The sequence below is a fragment of the Podarcis vaucheri genome (assembly GCF_965113315.1).
Source record: "Podarcis vaucheri genome assembly, chromosome: 3".
Lineage (NCBI taxonomy): Eukaryota > Metazoa > Chordata > Lepidosauria > Squamata > Lacertidae > Podarcis > Podarcis vaucheri.
In genome coordinates this window covers 127,053,737-127,069,232 of record NC_138761.1, presented here as the reverse complement: position 1 = coordinate 127,069,232, position 15,496 = coordinate 127,053,737, and the positions used below count along the sequence as shown (strand labels likewise).

Sequence of the window (15,496 nt, the reverse complement as noted above, 5' to 3'; positions counted from 1 at the left end):
ATAATGTAAGAAATGAGTAGATCATGGAGAAATGAAGGCTTACCAGATTTTTGCAAGTCAGAAAGATTAGTGGAGGGGAACCAGCAACAATTCTGTGGGTACTATCATTTTAAAATGTTATCTGATGACAGGAATCAAAGACCAAAGCATTTGTATGAGTTGGTAGTACATTAGCTGAAAATTCTCCTGATTCCCGTTAGAAGATGTTATATAAAAAATAATTTGGGTTTTCAGTCTAACAATTAGTTTTGTTCAGAATATCGTGTGTTGCTCATAATGCTTATAGTGTTTGTTGGCAGCATATGAATATTACTTGTGTAATATCTGTGGTTCTGTGTGACAGCAAGAGCCGTTCCACCGTAGAACAGGCTCCCTCTCCTTCCCACTGGCGGAGGAAGAGACGTGCGGGGGGAGCGCACCACCCTGGCAGCGTGATCCTGGCGGGCTGCCATCGCGGCTGTCCCCCCTGCCCCCACTGGGTGCCACACCCCTACAGGCGCCACACCATGCCCCTACGGGTGGCGTGCTATGCCCCAGGGATGCGTGCCAGCCCCGCCCCCTCCTGCTCTCCGCCCCCCGGTGCCAGAGCATGAAGCTCCGCCACTGCTCCTTCCTTGGAGGTTTCGGAGCAGATGTTAGATGACCATCTGTCATGGATGATTTAGTTGAGATTCCTGCACCTAGGTGAGACTAGATGACTCTCAGGGTCACTTCCGACTCTACAGTTCTAGGATTCCATGATAGTATTTATAATTGTGGCCTTCCCTGCCACCTGTAAAGCTTAGAGCACATTACCCAAATATGTCACAAAAAGTAAGACTTATATGACAGTAGCCATGATAATCTAGTAGAAATGTTAAAAGACTAGCTTTGACCTTTCCTTTTAGATTACGCCAGTTGATGCCAAGAACCGCTTCATGTTGGCTCATTTTTTCTAGGCTTTTGTTTCATTAAGGATCTTTGTAGATGACTGTGTTTTTCCTTTGTTGACAAAGCATAACAATGAGTATGTGATGTCAGTAGCATGTTTTCTTATTAATATATTCTTACTAACCCCATAGCTCAGTTGGATAGAGTGTGGTGCTGATAACGCCAAGGTCGCAGGTTCGATCCCCATATGGGACAGTTGCATATTCCTGCATGGCAGGGGTTGAACTAGATCAGGCACCCCCAAACTTGGCCCTCCAGCTGTTTTTGGACTACAGCTCCCACCATCCCTAGCTAACAGGACCAGTGGTCAGGGGTGATGGGAGTTGTAGTCCCCAAAACACTTGGAGGGCTGAGTTTGGGGATGCCTGGACTAGATGATCCTCAGGGTCCTTTCCAACTCTGTGATTCTGTGATCTGGGAGAAAGCCCCAACCTGTAGTTCTTAATTCTGAGCAGATGTGGTTGGGATTGCAGTATTAGGATGCAGATACATTAGTCACTTATATGCCTTGTTCATTATTTTTAATGTATATAAGCAGTTTTAGTGAGAGAAGGGGTGAGTGAAAGTTAGTTCTGCATGATAGGTAAGGTCATTTAAAGTAGCTGTAAAGGTGAAAAGCCTGATTATGTACAGGAACTGCATTCACATAACTGGAAAGAATGGGAGTTTGCACTTGAGTAATCCAAGTCCTTCAGTCGGTCAGCAAAATAACATTCACGGGTATTTTCCCCAGGTTGTGGTGTCTACTTGATACTGTCTTGCTGAAAGTTCTTCAGGGTTACAGTTTAGGAAGTGAAAACTGGTTGTATACTTCTTAATAAGTGACTGGGAGTAGCTTATGGGACCATATAACACCAGCCCTAAAGGATCTTCACTGGCTCCCAGTATTTTTCTGAGCACAATTCATAGTGTTGGTGTGGACCTTTAAAGCCCTAAACGGCCTCATTTCAGTATACCTAAAGGAGCGTCTCCACCCCCATCGTTCTACCCGGACACTGAGGTCCAGTTCTGAGGGCTGCGAGAAGTGAGGTTACAGGGAACCAGGCAGAGGGCCTTCTCGGTAGTGGCACCCGCCCTGTGGAACACCCTCCCATCAGATGTCAAGGAAATAAACAACTATCTGACTTTTAGAAGACATCTGAAAGCAGCCCTCTTTAGAGAAGTTTTTAATGTTTGATGTTTTGGTGTGTTCTTTTATACTTTGTTGGGAGTCTCCCAGAGTGGCCGGGGTACAAGAAATAAATTGTTGTTGTTGTTGTTGTAGTTATCATTATCATTATTATTATAGCAAATACAGTCATACCTCGGGGTAAATGTAGGATTGGAAGAGACCTCAAGGGACATCTAGTCCAACCCCCTGCAATGCAGGAATCTCAGCTAAAGCATCCATGACAGATGGCCATCCAACCTCTGCCCACCTCCTCCCAAGGGAGTCCACTCCACTGGTCGAACAGCTCTTACTGTCAGAAAGTTCTTCCTGATGTTTAGACAGAATCTCCTTTCTTGTAACTTGAATCCATTGGTTTGAATCCTACCCTGCAGAGCAGGAGAAAACAAGTGCCCTCCACCTTCCATGGGACAGCCCTTTGAAGATGGCTCTCAGACCTCCTCTCAGTCTCCTTTTTTCCCAAGCTAAACATGCCCAACTCCCTCCACCGTTCCTCATAAGGCTTGGTTTCCAGATCCTTGACCATCCTAGTTTCCTTCTGTTGCACATGTTGCAGCTTGTCAACATCCTTCCTAACTTGTGGTGCCCAGAACTGAACACAGTATTCCAGGTGTGGTCTCACCAAGGCAGAATAGAGTGGACTATTATTTCCCTTGATTGGGACACTATACATCCGTTGATACAGCCTAGAATAGTGTTAGCTTTTTTGCTGTTGACTTAACTCATGTTAAGCTTGTGGTCTACTAAGACCCCTAGATGCTTTTCACATGTCCCCCATCCCATATTTGTGCAGGGAGCATTCGCGCAGCACACCTACACACTGCAGCCAACACACTAACGTGTTGTGACACAGTTTGGAAAGCTCTGGTCTTTGGCTTCGTTAGGACATGTGCACTGCTGTTTGTAACGTAGAAAATTGTCGGCCTACAAAACCATGGCCATGCACTGCATGGTGTGGCAGACCACAAAACTTCACGATGATACTTTGTGACTTCTTTCGCCCCACACCTCAGACACTATTGTTGACATACACACAAAAGTGTGTTTTGTTCTGTTGATGACTGTGGAGCTGAACATTTCAAAAATAAACTAGGGCACTCTGCCAAGGGTTAACACAACATAAAAATAGGCATTTTTAGATGGTTGAGAATGCTCAGGATAAGAAGACGTATATTGGATACACTTTACTTTTGTCAGAGGAACATTTTAAATCAGTGTGTAAGACTGAAGAGGTAGATAAAATGAAGGAATTTATTACATATGAACTGAGCTTAAAGCTAAACTTAAGCCACAGGTTGTGAGGAAGAGTGAGGTGGCAGCAAGTTCTATTGTCACTCAGTTTGAAGACAAGACCCCAAATTTGGAAGGTAAGAAAAACAGCGTTAGATTTGAGAGAGTCTGCATAAACTGCAATAAAGTCATTTATCGCCCCCTCCCCCGTCAGAAACGTTAACATAAAGGACATGGAAGAGAAAAACAGTTTGTGACAGGAAGGGGAAGGTTGCATTCGTCTAAAAAATAGTTTCAGCATTAAATGGTGATGCACTGTATGGATGCAGATACTATGCAGAAAACTTGAAAAATGTTTTACTAGGTGGGTATATTTTTGAGTGGGATGAATTTCGAAGAAGTTCCAAGCAATTGAGCAGCCTGAACTTGTTTGATTTTTTTTAAAAATAGAGCTCATCAAACCATTTCAGACTGTTACTTGCCTAAACACTAAAATTAGGAAACTGCTTTCTATTAGGGAGAGGCATACAAGGGAAACAATCTTTCTATAACTTTCCAAAATAATTTAGACAGCCTAAGAGCCATATTTGAGTGAGAATGTGTTCATCTTGGTCACCGGTGGCTACAAAGTAAAAAGTAATTTGGCAGCAGCTTGGTAAACATGCAGAAGGTTTGCTCTGCCTTATATTAAGAATAATTCGCTATATGTAGAGTTAAGTATTCACAGTGATCTAGTGTTAGATTTTAAACAGGTTAGTGAATGTAATAATCTTAAAAATAATTGACCTTTCTGAACAGGATATGTATCTACACACAAAAGATCCTGCAGGTGATATCAAATTGTATCAGATGTCAACTACTGATGATTCTCTACTCAGTTTCGGGGGGGGGGGGACTTTAGAAGCAAAGTGCTTTCAGGACTTATTTCCCTTTGGTTCAAGAGGTATGCATGACATCAGGTCTGAGGAAATAGGGGGGGGGGAACTTCAGTGTCAGGATTCTGCAGAAACCACAAAACCTTTTCCATATCTTTTGAGAGAATGAGCTCAGTGCTTGGTCCTCCTGCATCACTTATGTGTGTAAATCTTGTAGGCAGGTTTTGAGGAATTACTGCAGAAAAAAATCTAATCTAATCCAGACCCTGTGATTGAGGCAGATTTGGAAAGTATGGGACACTTCTTTCTAGGCACAACCCACTTTTAAAGGTCCTTGTCCAAGTGCCCTTGCTTTTTTCTGCTCCAGAGCTTTCCCCGCAAAAACCTGCTCTTTAAAGCTCAGTCAGAGCAAATGGCAATCCATGGAAAACTTGAATTGATGTTTGTTCTGATTGAGCACAAAAGAGCCGGTTTTTGTGGGGAAAGCTCTGGGCAAAAAGCCCACAAATTCTCAGAAACAAAGCTTTTAAACACAGATCTGTGCCTGGGGCAAAAGTGAAGCACTGAGGGGGAATTTGAACCCTGGTCTCCCAGGTCCTAGTCCAGTGCTCTAATCACTGCACCACACTGGATTGAAAACAAACACATAGAATAGAATAGAAAATCTGAGGGAATTCAATACTTCTCTCTGTCTTTCAGGCAAAATAGGGAAACAGTTTTGAAGTTCAAGCAAGAATGAAAAAAGCTAGCTCAAATGGATCAGATACTATTGACATTATCCAATGAAACATGAGTGACATATATTATCCCTCAAGTTCTCCTGTTTTGGAGAATTGGTGCTTAATTGCTCTGGTATGACTACCACTCAGGTTTCAGGGTGAAAAAGGCTCACTTCTATGCAAAGCAAGCCTTTATTGCTAATAATCATAAATGAGATTTGCATGGTTTACAGTAGCATGCATATGATTGCAATAAATTGTAAATAAAGTTTATGGTGCTTTATTGGAGCAGAAAGAAGTTGCTGGGTTTGGCGAGAAAATAAAAGATAAAATAAACTCAGAGCAGAGATCGAAGTGAAGTGTGAGGAGAGCAAGATACTTTTTTCTCAATAAAGAAAGTTTATTTTGCTGTGTGCTTATGGCAGCTTTGAAGAAATGTAGTCAACTCCGTCAAGTGAGGTTAAGTAAAGGAGGGCATAAATGAAAAAGAGGTAATAGATGCTATAGATAGTCCTAATGTCAAACAATGCAGATGCAGTATACCGTATTTTTCGTCCTATAGGGCGCACCGGCTCATAGGACGCACCTCGTTTTTTGGGGGGGGAATGAATTAAAAAAATTTATTTTCCCCCCCCAGCCGCGGCTGCAGCCCCAAGCCTTGCGGACACCCGCCCGAAGCACGGGGCGCCCCCTGGAGGGCTCCCCGTGCTTCGGGCGGCAGGCTGCTGCCCCAAGCCTCGCACGCCCAGGGGGACCTCCTGCCGGGTGCGCAAGGCTTGCGGACACCCGCCCAAAGCAGGGGGCACCCTCTGGAGGGCGCCCCATGCTTCGGGCTGCAGGCTGCTGCCCACAAGCCTTGTGATCCCGTGGGAACTCCCGTCGGGCTTGCAAGGCTTGCTGATAGCTTCCTGAAGCCTGGAGAGCTAGAGGCATCGGTGCGCACCGACCCCTCTCGCTTTCCAGGCTTCAGCAAAAGCCTGCATTCGCCCCATAGGACGCACACACATTTCCCCTTCATTTTTGGAGGGGGAAAAGTGCGTCCTATGGGGCGAAAAATACGGTATGTATGAAAAGCGTAATAAGAAAATATGTAAACTGAAACATGATGTTTCAGTTAACTGCAGATTTAGAGGCTGTTCTGAAAGTGAGCATAAATGCTCATGTTATGCTCAGGAGAAATCTACATATGAAAGAGGATTAGTTTATGGTCCTATGGGATATATTGTGGGTTTGAAATATGGCATATTCTAAAAGCAGGCGAAACAGAGAATAGTCAAATTTGATAGGGCTGCTGAACTAGAAAGTTGCTCCATAACTGAGGTTGAGTTTCCATTAATAAGGGACACACATATTGTGAGGAAGCAGTTTCCTCCCGTAACATTACATGGTTTACCATTCATAAGTCTCGGGGACTTTCTTTTCAAGGCAAGCGTGAGTTGTGTAGCTTTATCTAGGCTATGGAAGTTAACTGGTCTACATCTACTGGCATGTGATCCTTTAAAAATACCCTATGGCACAACGTGCATGAATACAGATGACGAATGCAGATGATGAATACAATAGACCTGCACAGTTGATTCCTACCTCATCTGCTTCTTCTAGAAAGGCCACCAAACAAGGGACAGACTGTTTCGCCCTCTGTAAGTCAAACAGGAAACTGGGCCCAAACCATAAAATGTGATGTTGAAACCACAGAAGGTGGGGTGGCACTTCCATGGGATTTCTGTAATGACCCTGGAAATTCAGAATTATTTGGGCCAAAGATACCTTAAGGACTACTTAATCCATGGGTAGGCAAACTAAGGCCCGGGGACTGGATCCGGCCCAATTGCCTTCTAAATGAGGCCCGCAAATCGTCCAGGAATCAGCATGTTTTTACATGAGTAGAATGTGTCCTTTTATTTAAAATGCATCTCTGGGTTATTTGTGGGGCATAGGAATTCGTTCATTTTTTTTTCTTTTCAAAATATAGTTTGACCCCCCACAAGATCTAAGGAACAGTGGACCGGCCTCCTGCTGAAATAGTTTGCTGACCCCTGACTTAATCCTTTCTATCCCTGCCCAATCAGCAGGGCCTGGGGGGGGGGGAGTCACAGTTAGTGGTCCCCCGTAGCTCGTATTCCCCAGGAACTTTCTGGAACTTTCTAGTTTTATGGAACTTCCTTCCAGTTGAGGGCCGGCTGGTCCCCTCTCTATTGAACTTCAGCTGCCCACAGAAGGCTTTTTTTATATCAGCAGGCATTTCAAGTGAAGTTTGCTTTTATAGTTTTAACTGATTTTTATTTTTTTGTATTGTATCTTTGTAAACAGCTTAGAGACTATTACAGCTAGGTGGTCTTTAAATAAACAAATTAGCAGTAATTTCAAAATAAGCAACATTTAAACAAATAACATTTAACATTTTAGTTGAATTCTGTCATTCATCTTAATTGCTACTATTACTAATGGTGCTTGCGTACTTTAGTCAGCTATGTTGCTTCAGTTGCCTGGGGAAGGGAAAAATAGTAATTTTTAATTATGCTGAGTAAGGCATTGTGAATGTCTGAATGGAACAGCACTAACTTGATATTTTAAAGCATGCACACATTGTTCATGGGTTTTGATTTGCTATTTTTCATTATGTGGTGTTTGCTCTTGTATACCTGCAAACATTGTGGTTTTCTTTGTTTACTCAGATGAGTGGTACTGGATCTAGTCCAATGTCGACTATTGCTCCATCAGGCAGCGGAAGAGGGACTGGGAAATCAACAAACTTTACTCCTGAACTGCAAAGTATGATGTAAGTATCCCTTTTGTTTTCATATCTTACTACATTCACAATTCCACATAACTAGGAAGCAGAATTAATAGAGGGCAGGGCAGATTTGTCCCGTATATGCTCATTAATTAATTTTGCTCATTAATTAATTAAGTTTGGAAATGGTTTTTAAGATTTATTAAGCAACTTAGCCGGCACTCTTGTTGTTGGATTTGAAATTATGTGTAGCTAAAATAAATTTACATATAGGAAATATAGGGTATGCTATATATTTTTCACTGTATATCATAGGGTGCTTGATCCTAGGATTGGAAGGAATATTTTCTGTTCGTTAAATTACTTTTCTTTCTTTTTAAAAAAATGTATTATATTTTAGAGCTGCTTTTTCATGATGCACAGTGGTATGTTGTGATAAAATAATGCTGTTTGTGACAGAATTAACATGTGGACCATTTGGAACTGATTAGTCTTTGCTCTTGACAAGAAGAATAATTTCTTACAAAGAACAGAAATTTACTGTAAAATGACATAGTGATGCAGTTCTAATTTGTGACAAGACTGGAACACTGTTGTTGTTTTATCTCAGAATACCTAGATTTTCATAAAGTTGTTGGCTTCATATTTTTAAAGTTCCATAATTGGGAGGATTCCATACTTAAAGCTTGATTAGTTGCCTTCTACAATGGGCCAGGCCACAAATCTTGATTTGGTGGAAGGCAACCTATTAATCAGGGAGGCTGACCTGCCAGCACATGCCATGTTTTCTTTTATATAAATCCAAGATGTATTGGTCTGCAGAAAGTGGAGAGAACTCAAGCTAATGAGTTCTTTCTCTATGGATCATTATTTCTGATTTATCAAGGAGTTAAAAGAGAATGTTGAGCATAAGACTTAGGATTTTACTCTTCTCTCAGAACTGCAGATGGAGAGCAGGGCAGGTCAATTTTTGTATTGCATTTGTTTAGTTTTATTATGAATGCACCCCCCAAACTCTTTAGTGATAGTAATTGGCCATACACCTACATAATTTGCTGCTCTTGGGAGTGCTGTACACCAGTTATGGTGCTTGATTTTGTATAGCAATGAGGTAATATGCTTAAAGAATTTTTACACCCATCTGCTGGAAAAGAATTGTATAAACTTTTAAAGCTGGGACAAATGTCTTCTTGTCACTCTAAAGGACAGCATCTGTCTTCAAAGAAGCAGACAATAATTATAACCATTCAAAGCTTATTCTTTTTCAGTAAAAAGTTCAGTTATGTCAGAATTACTCATGTAAACACAGTTTGGACCACTTGGACTGCTAATGTTTGCTAGCCTCAGAACTAAATTAAGTTTGAAAGTGGTGTCGTTATAAATAGATATAATGCCAACTGACACATTGTCATATTTAGGGGCTGAGAACAGGCACCTGGAGATATTGCCCAAATGTGTCTGGGCGAGACTGAGTCTGTAGTTACAGTGGTGCCTCGCAAGACGAAATTAATTCGTTCCGCAAGTCTCTTCGTCTTGCGGTTTTTTCGTCTTGCGATGCACAGTTTCCCATAGGAATGCATTGAAAATCAATTAATGCGTTCCTAGGGAAACCGCCTTCAGACCAGGTCCGGGGACAGTCTGTCCCCCGACCTCTTCTGAAGGCTGGGGGGGGGGGAACAAGGGCTTTTCTTCCCACCCCCAGCATTTTAAAAAACCCTGGGACAGCGGAGGACTTCTCCGCTGTCCGGGGCGATCTTAAAATGCTGGCGGGCGGCATTTTAAAATCGCCCCGGACAGCGGAGGACTTCTCCGCTGTCCGGGGCGATTTAAAAGCCCCTGGGAAGGCAGGCAGGGGGGACAAAGACTTTCACCCCCTGCCCGCCTTCAGAAGGTGTCCCCGCCCCCCTCCCCACTTCGGAACAGCTTTCCGAAGTGGGGCGGCTGGGGCAGGCGTCCCCGCCCCCGCCCCACTTCGGAACAGCTTTCTGAAGTGGGGCGGCTGGGGCAGGCGTCCCCGCCCCCCTCCCCACTTCGGAACAGCTTTCCGAAGTGGGGCGGCTGGGGCAGGCGTCCCCGCCCCCCCTCCCCACTTCGGAACAGCTTCGCTCCCGACCCCCAGCATTTTAAAATCTCCCCGGGACAGAGACTTCTCTGCTGTCCCTTGGAGATTTTAAAATGCTGGGGGTCGGCAGCGCTTCGCTCCCGACCCCCAGCATTTTAAAATCTCCCCGGGACAGGGGCAGATTTTAAAATGCTGGGGGTCGCAGCTAACGCTTCGCTCCCGACCCCCAGCATTTTAAAATCTCCCCGGGACAGAGACTTCTCTGCTGTCCCTTGGAGATTTTAAAATGCTGGGGGTCGGCAGCGAACGCTTCGCTCCCGCCCGCCAGCATTTTAAGATCGCCCGGGGCAGGCGGGGGGGGGGAAGGCAGGCGGGGGGAGCAAAGACTTTTGCCCCCCGCCGGCCTTCAGAAGAGGTCCTCTTCTGAAGGCCGGCTGTGGGCGAAAGTCTTTGCTCCCGACGGCCAGCATTTCCCTATGGGCTTTCGTCTTGCGATGCAAGCCCATAGGGAAATTCGTCTTGCGAAGCGCCTCCAAAACAGAAAACCCTTTCGTCTTGCGGGTTTTCCGTCTTGCGAGGCATTCGTCTTGCGGGGTACTACTGTATTCAAAACACCTTTTTCGGTATAGATAGCCATTTTGGATTTACTTTTGGAAGGAAGAGCAGAGTGCAATGTTCTGGCTGCTCTTAGCTTTCTGCCTTTTTGGTGCTAGAAGGCAGAAGAAGATGGTGAATTTAAACCACTGCTGCTAGTATCAAGCTTTGGGAAAATAGGTTGCTGCTGCTCTCTCAGCAATAGTTTGGTTTCTGTGGGGCAAAGGCCATTGGTATTGTCCAGAAGAGTGAATGGGTGATTGCTCCCTCCCTGACTAATTACCTACTTAGAAGCCTTTAGAAGTGAAATATACCTGGCTCTTGTCCAGTGTGTCTTCTTTTTTGGGTGGTGGGATTGTATTGCCATCCATATCTTTATTCCTTGTTACATATTTCTTAGTCTTGAGAAGCTAATGTTTCCTATCCCAGTAGACAGAAGTTATACCAGCCTTGAACACCTGGCACGTGCAGATATTACTACTTGCTGCAACTGTGGGTTTACACCAGCCTGTGTGCAGTGGCAATTGCCATACAGTAGCCAAGCAGTTGTGGAATTATTTCCAAAAATCACACGGAAGAGGATCCTCTTTGTGCCTTAGAATCATAGAATCCTAGAGTTGGAAGAGACCACAAGGGCCATCGAGTCCAACCCCCTGCCAAGCAGGAAACACCATCAGAGCACTCCTGACATATGGTTGTCAAGCCTCTGCTTAAAGACCTCCAAAGTAGGAGACTCCACCACACTCCTTGGCAGCAAATTCCACTGTCAAACAGCTCTTACTGTCAGGAAGTTCTTCCTAATGTTTAGGTGGAATCTTCTTTCTTGTAGTTTGGATCCATTGCTCTGTGTCCGCTTCTCTGGAGCAGCAGAAAACAACCTTTCTCCCTCCTCTATGTGACATCCTTTTATATATTTGAACATGGCTATCATATCACCCCTTAACCTCCTCTTCTCCAGGCTAAACATGCCCAGCTCCCTTAGCCGTTCCTCATAAGGCATCGTTTCCAGGCCTTTGACCATTTTGGTTGCCCTCCTCTGGACACGTTCCAGTTTGTCAGTGTCCTTCTTGAATTGTGGTGCCCAGAACTGGACACAGTACTCCAGGTGAGGTCTGACCAGAGCAGAATACAGTGGCACTATTACTTCCCTTGATCTAGATGCTATACTCCTATTGATGCAGCCCAGAATTGCATTGGCTTTTTTAGCTGCCGCGTCACACTGTTGGCTCATGTCACGTTTGTGGTCAACCAAGACTCCTAGATCCATTTCACATGTACTGCTCTCAAGCCAGGTGTCCCCCATCTTGTATTTGTGCCTCTCATTTTTTTTTGCCCAAGTGCAATACTTTACATTTCTCCCTGTTAAAGTTCATCTTGTTTGTTTTGGCCCAGTTCTCTAATCTGTCAAGGTCGTTTTGAAGTGTGATCCTGTCCTCTGGGGTGTTAGCCACCCCTCCCAGTTTGGTGTCATCTGCAAATTTGATCAGGATGCCCTTGAGTCCATCATCCAAGTCGTTGATAAAGATGTTGAATAAGATCTGGCCCTTAGAATGCTTGCACACTGGCTTATTCTTGGCTGTTTGGTATAGGGCGTCTCTGCATGACAGTTTCTAAAATACTAAAGCAGAGGGTTTCAAAGCGCATCAAAAGCACATCATGTATAGTAGTAGCACAGAGAAAAGCTCATAATGGGGTTCCATAATTTAGAAGTTCCAATTTTTAAAAAACCCAAAACTTTGCGTGACTGGCCTGTATATTAAGGACTGTGATCCAAACACCCATTGCCCCAGGTATTCAGTAGCCTGCACATAAATATCCAATTATATGGGAAACCCAAACACTATTGGCATAGTAGCACTTAATCAGTGCCATGCTGGGAAAAATATGCCACAGCAAAATATGTCAATAGGAAACTCTAGGATTCACTCATAAAGTTTCTATGACTTAAGTGAGGCTCTGACGCCTTGCTAGGAAATGATACAATTATGTTTCATTTCAAATACATTTGTTATCTTAGGTTTCCTTTCCCTTGGCAATTCTTGGACTTTTTAAAGTTAGTTTCCCTAAAAGCGTTTATCTAAATTGAATAATTCATATTTTGATATTCAGACTGGGAGGAAATATAACAGAACATTACTTGGGCTTGGAAATCAAAGCAAGGACATGAGTCTAGTGAGCTGTTGTAGGCCAAACTGATTCTTTGGGCAAGTAGCAGAGAAGCTTTTATTTTTATATAATTGCTGACTTCCTGATTAAGCACTTTCTTAACTCCCCTCCCCGCCAGTATACACACAATTCCTGTCAGTGCAGAAGTTATTATTGGCTATGTAAGTGAAGACCTAGACATCTTCATACTCTTTTGGACCTAGTGCTGTTTCTCCTTTTAAAAGCAATCCAAACAAGTAGACTTTGATTCTGAGATACATTTCACCAACTCTTCTGTTGACTTCACTGGAGCTGGTGGAATTCTTCCAGTAGGTTTATTTGTGTGCATTTTTCTTGAAAAAAATATATACTATTAGCAAATAATAATTACATGTCAGGAATAGACTGTGGACATAAATATTAAAATTGTTTCCTTTGGCTTCTGCTCTATAATAGGTTGCCACAAGAACTTATCTAGAATCCTTCAGGAACTTAAAAAAAACCTGCACCACGTAATTTACAGGCTACTTCTAAAATGCATTTATTTGAGGTATATTGATTTCACTGAAACCTTCCTCCATCATTGCATCATTAGGAAGCAATATTGTTCTGTATAGAACTAATTTTGATCTTGTTCACATACGATTGACCATTAGTTTATTTTAGGCCTGTTGCTTGCCAGACCTGCTAGCCACCCCATTACTTAATTACAGGCCAGGTTTGGACATAAAAGTAGGGTTTGATTAACCATATTGTGCACAAGCTTCAAGCCGGTGAATGCAGGTCAAATGCTGCTACTTCCATTCTCTCTCAGTTGAAGAGGGACCAAACCACAGAGCGGCTGGCTTAGCTAGCGTCATGTCTGAACCAGCACTCAGGGCTTGTTTCTCCAAACAAATCACAGCCGGGAAGCCAAGGTTTGTTCTTGGCTTCTTGCTATGAAGGACACGTGGCTTGCCAGTAATGCACGTCAAATGGTACAAGAAAGGAGATTCCAGCTGAACATCAGGAAGACCTTTCTGACAGCAGGAGCTGTTTGACAGTGGAACAGACTCCCTCAGAAGGTGGTGGACCTTAAAAACTTTCACTGGAGGTTTTTGAGCAGAGGTTGTCTGTCATGGATGCTTCAGCTGAGAGTCCTGCATTGCAGGGGTGGACTAGATGACCCTGGGGTCCCTTCCAACTCTACAGTTCTATGATTCTGTGAGCTAAATATTTGGCTCCATGGCTGCAGTAACCAATCAAGGACACAAGGCATAGCAGCAAAATATCTGTGACTGGATTTCACGCTGTTTTTAAAATAAGTTTAATAGCAACTGGGGGTGCTCCATTTGGGACTGCAGCAGTTTGGAAGATGTACTTTAACTCTTCCCTTGGGCTGGTTTGATGATTTAAACCCCCCCTCCCCCCACTACTATTTGTCTTGTGGGATGAAATGTACATTGAGTGATGAAACCAAATAAAGAAGTTCAAGTGAGTTTTCTGATTCTCTCTCTCTTGTTTTGCAGTACAATTTTGGCAGGCATCTACTAGAATTACAATTTAATGATTAGTCTTCAATTGTCATTAATTGTGTACTACAGGCAAAATGTGTGGGTATTAGTAAATTAAAACTCAAGCCATATTTGATTCTACTGTGTTAAGAGGCTCCAGGTTTTTAGTCTTATTTCAGATTGTCTTTTCGTGCTGAAGCATCACATTGAGTAAATGGCAAATATAATGAGAGTATTTTGTGCTTTCATCAAGCTGATTATATGATTATATTATAATCAGCAGGATGAAGCCACAACATATCCATCCTACTATGCTAATATTCCTACAACTTTTAAAATTGTACCCACAGTAGACATGGAGGTGCTGGGGTGTGTATGTCCTTTGGCGCAGGCATCCTTTTGCTCCTGTGGAGCCGCCCATTAATTGACGTGAATAGGAAAACTCTTCTAAGTAGCAAACATCTATGTGCAAATTAATTTCTTCACCTGGAAGGAACCTCTGAACGAGGGCATGTGGCTGTTAAGTCATGGCCAAGGTGGGGTTTGTTTGTTTTTTCAGGCAGAGGGCATCTTCCATGGGGCTCATGGCAATGGTGGGCACGGACAGAGGAAAGAGTGGGCAGACCAACTCCCACGTGTAGGCAACAACCCAGTCAGAGGTTTCTGTACAAATGTGGGCACACACATCAGTCACCCCCACCTTGATGTATGTGGACTGACACATTCCAGCCAGGCAGAAGTCCCTGAGGAGCATGTGAGGGTTATGGCCCGGGGTGAGCTAAAAGGCTAGAGAAAGGCCTGGAGTCAGACTGCCGTTGGTCTGAGGTTCCCCACCCATGGGCTAGACCAGCCTTTCTCAACCGTGGGTCCCCAGATGTTGTTGGACAGCATCTCTCTTAGGCAGCAAGGACAGTGGTCAGGGATGATGTGAACTGTAGCTCAAGAACACCTCGGGAACCTGAGGTTGAGAAAGGCTGGGTTAGACTGAAGTTGCTCAATGACAAGAGAAAGAGAATGGGGGACTGTTAAGCTATCTGCTGTTTATAATAGTAGTTACCATATTTGTGTTAACTGCATTTTACGTTATAAAAAGTTGAAATCCAGATGTAATGTACTACATTTTGTTGCCACTAAAAATATATATACTGTACATTAAAATCAATTGGAGATGGACAGAGGCTAATATAGTCAATTTAACATTGGATTAATATGTTTTAAAATGTTAATTCTTCATGTTCTTGTGATGATTAAAACAGTTGTTTTCCTTAAAGTATTTACATATGCTGAGTTCTCTATCCTAAGAATCTCAGTGTTTTGTCAAAAGAACTTCCAAAACGAGGGGCTTGGGTTTCAGTAATTTCTACTCGGGGATTAAGCCAGAAGACGCAATAACATCCAAAACAGAAGAAACAGTATCAACTGCTAGAACAGTTTTTGATGCCAAGGAATGCACAAACATGGGAGCAAACATTATACTAACACATCCAAGACGTCACAATAACTGAAGGAAAGGAACAAGGGTAGATTACACCAAATAAGAACAGCA

The 15,496-nt window shown here is 43.3% G+C and overlaps 2 protein-coding genes across 12 annotated transcripts in view; one reads left to right on the top strand and one right to left on the bottom strand.

Annotated features, from left to right (window-relative positions):
• SUPT3H (SPT3 homolog, SAGA and STAGA complex component) overlaps positions 1 to 15,496 on the top strand; it is a gene marked incomplete at its 5' end in the record, with an annotated part of 250,766 nt that overhangs the window by 15,348 nt on the left and 219,922 nt on the right. For all 3 annotated transcript variants that reach the window (XM_082215810.1, XM_082215809.1, XM_082215808.1), the window contains one exon: positions 7,598 to 7,701. In XM_082215810.1, coding sequence (XP_082071936.1) covers positions 7,598 to 7,701 — 104 coding nt within the window. Of the gene's footprint in view, positions 1 to 7,597; positions 7,702 to 15,496 lie in introns of those variants that run through there.
• RUNX2 (RUNX family transcription factor 2) overlaps positions 1 to 15,496 on the bottom strand; it is a gene marked incomplete at its 5' end in the record, with an annotated part of 245,008 nt that overhangs the window by 202,433 nt on the left and 27,079 nt on the right. The gene's annotated exons all lie outside the window — the stretch shown is intronic.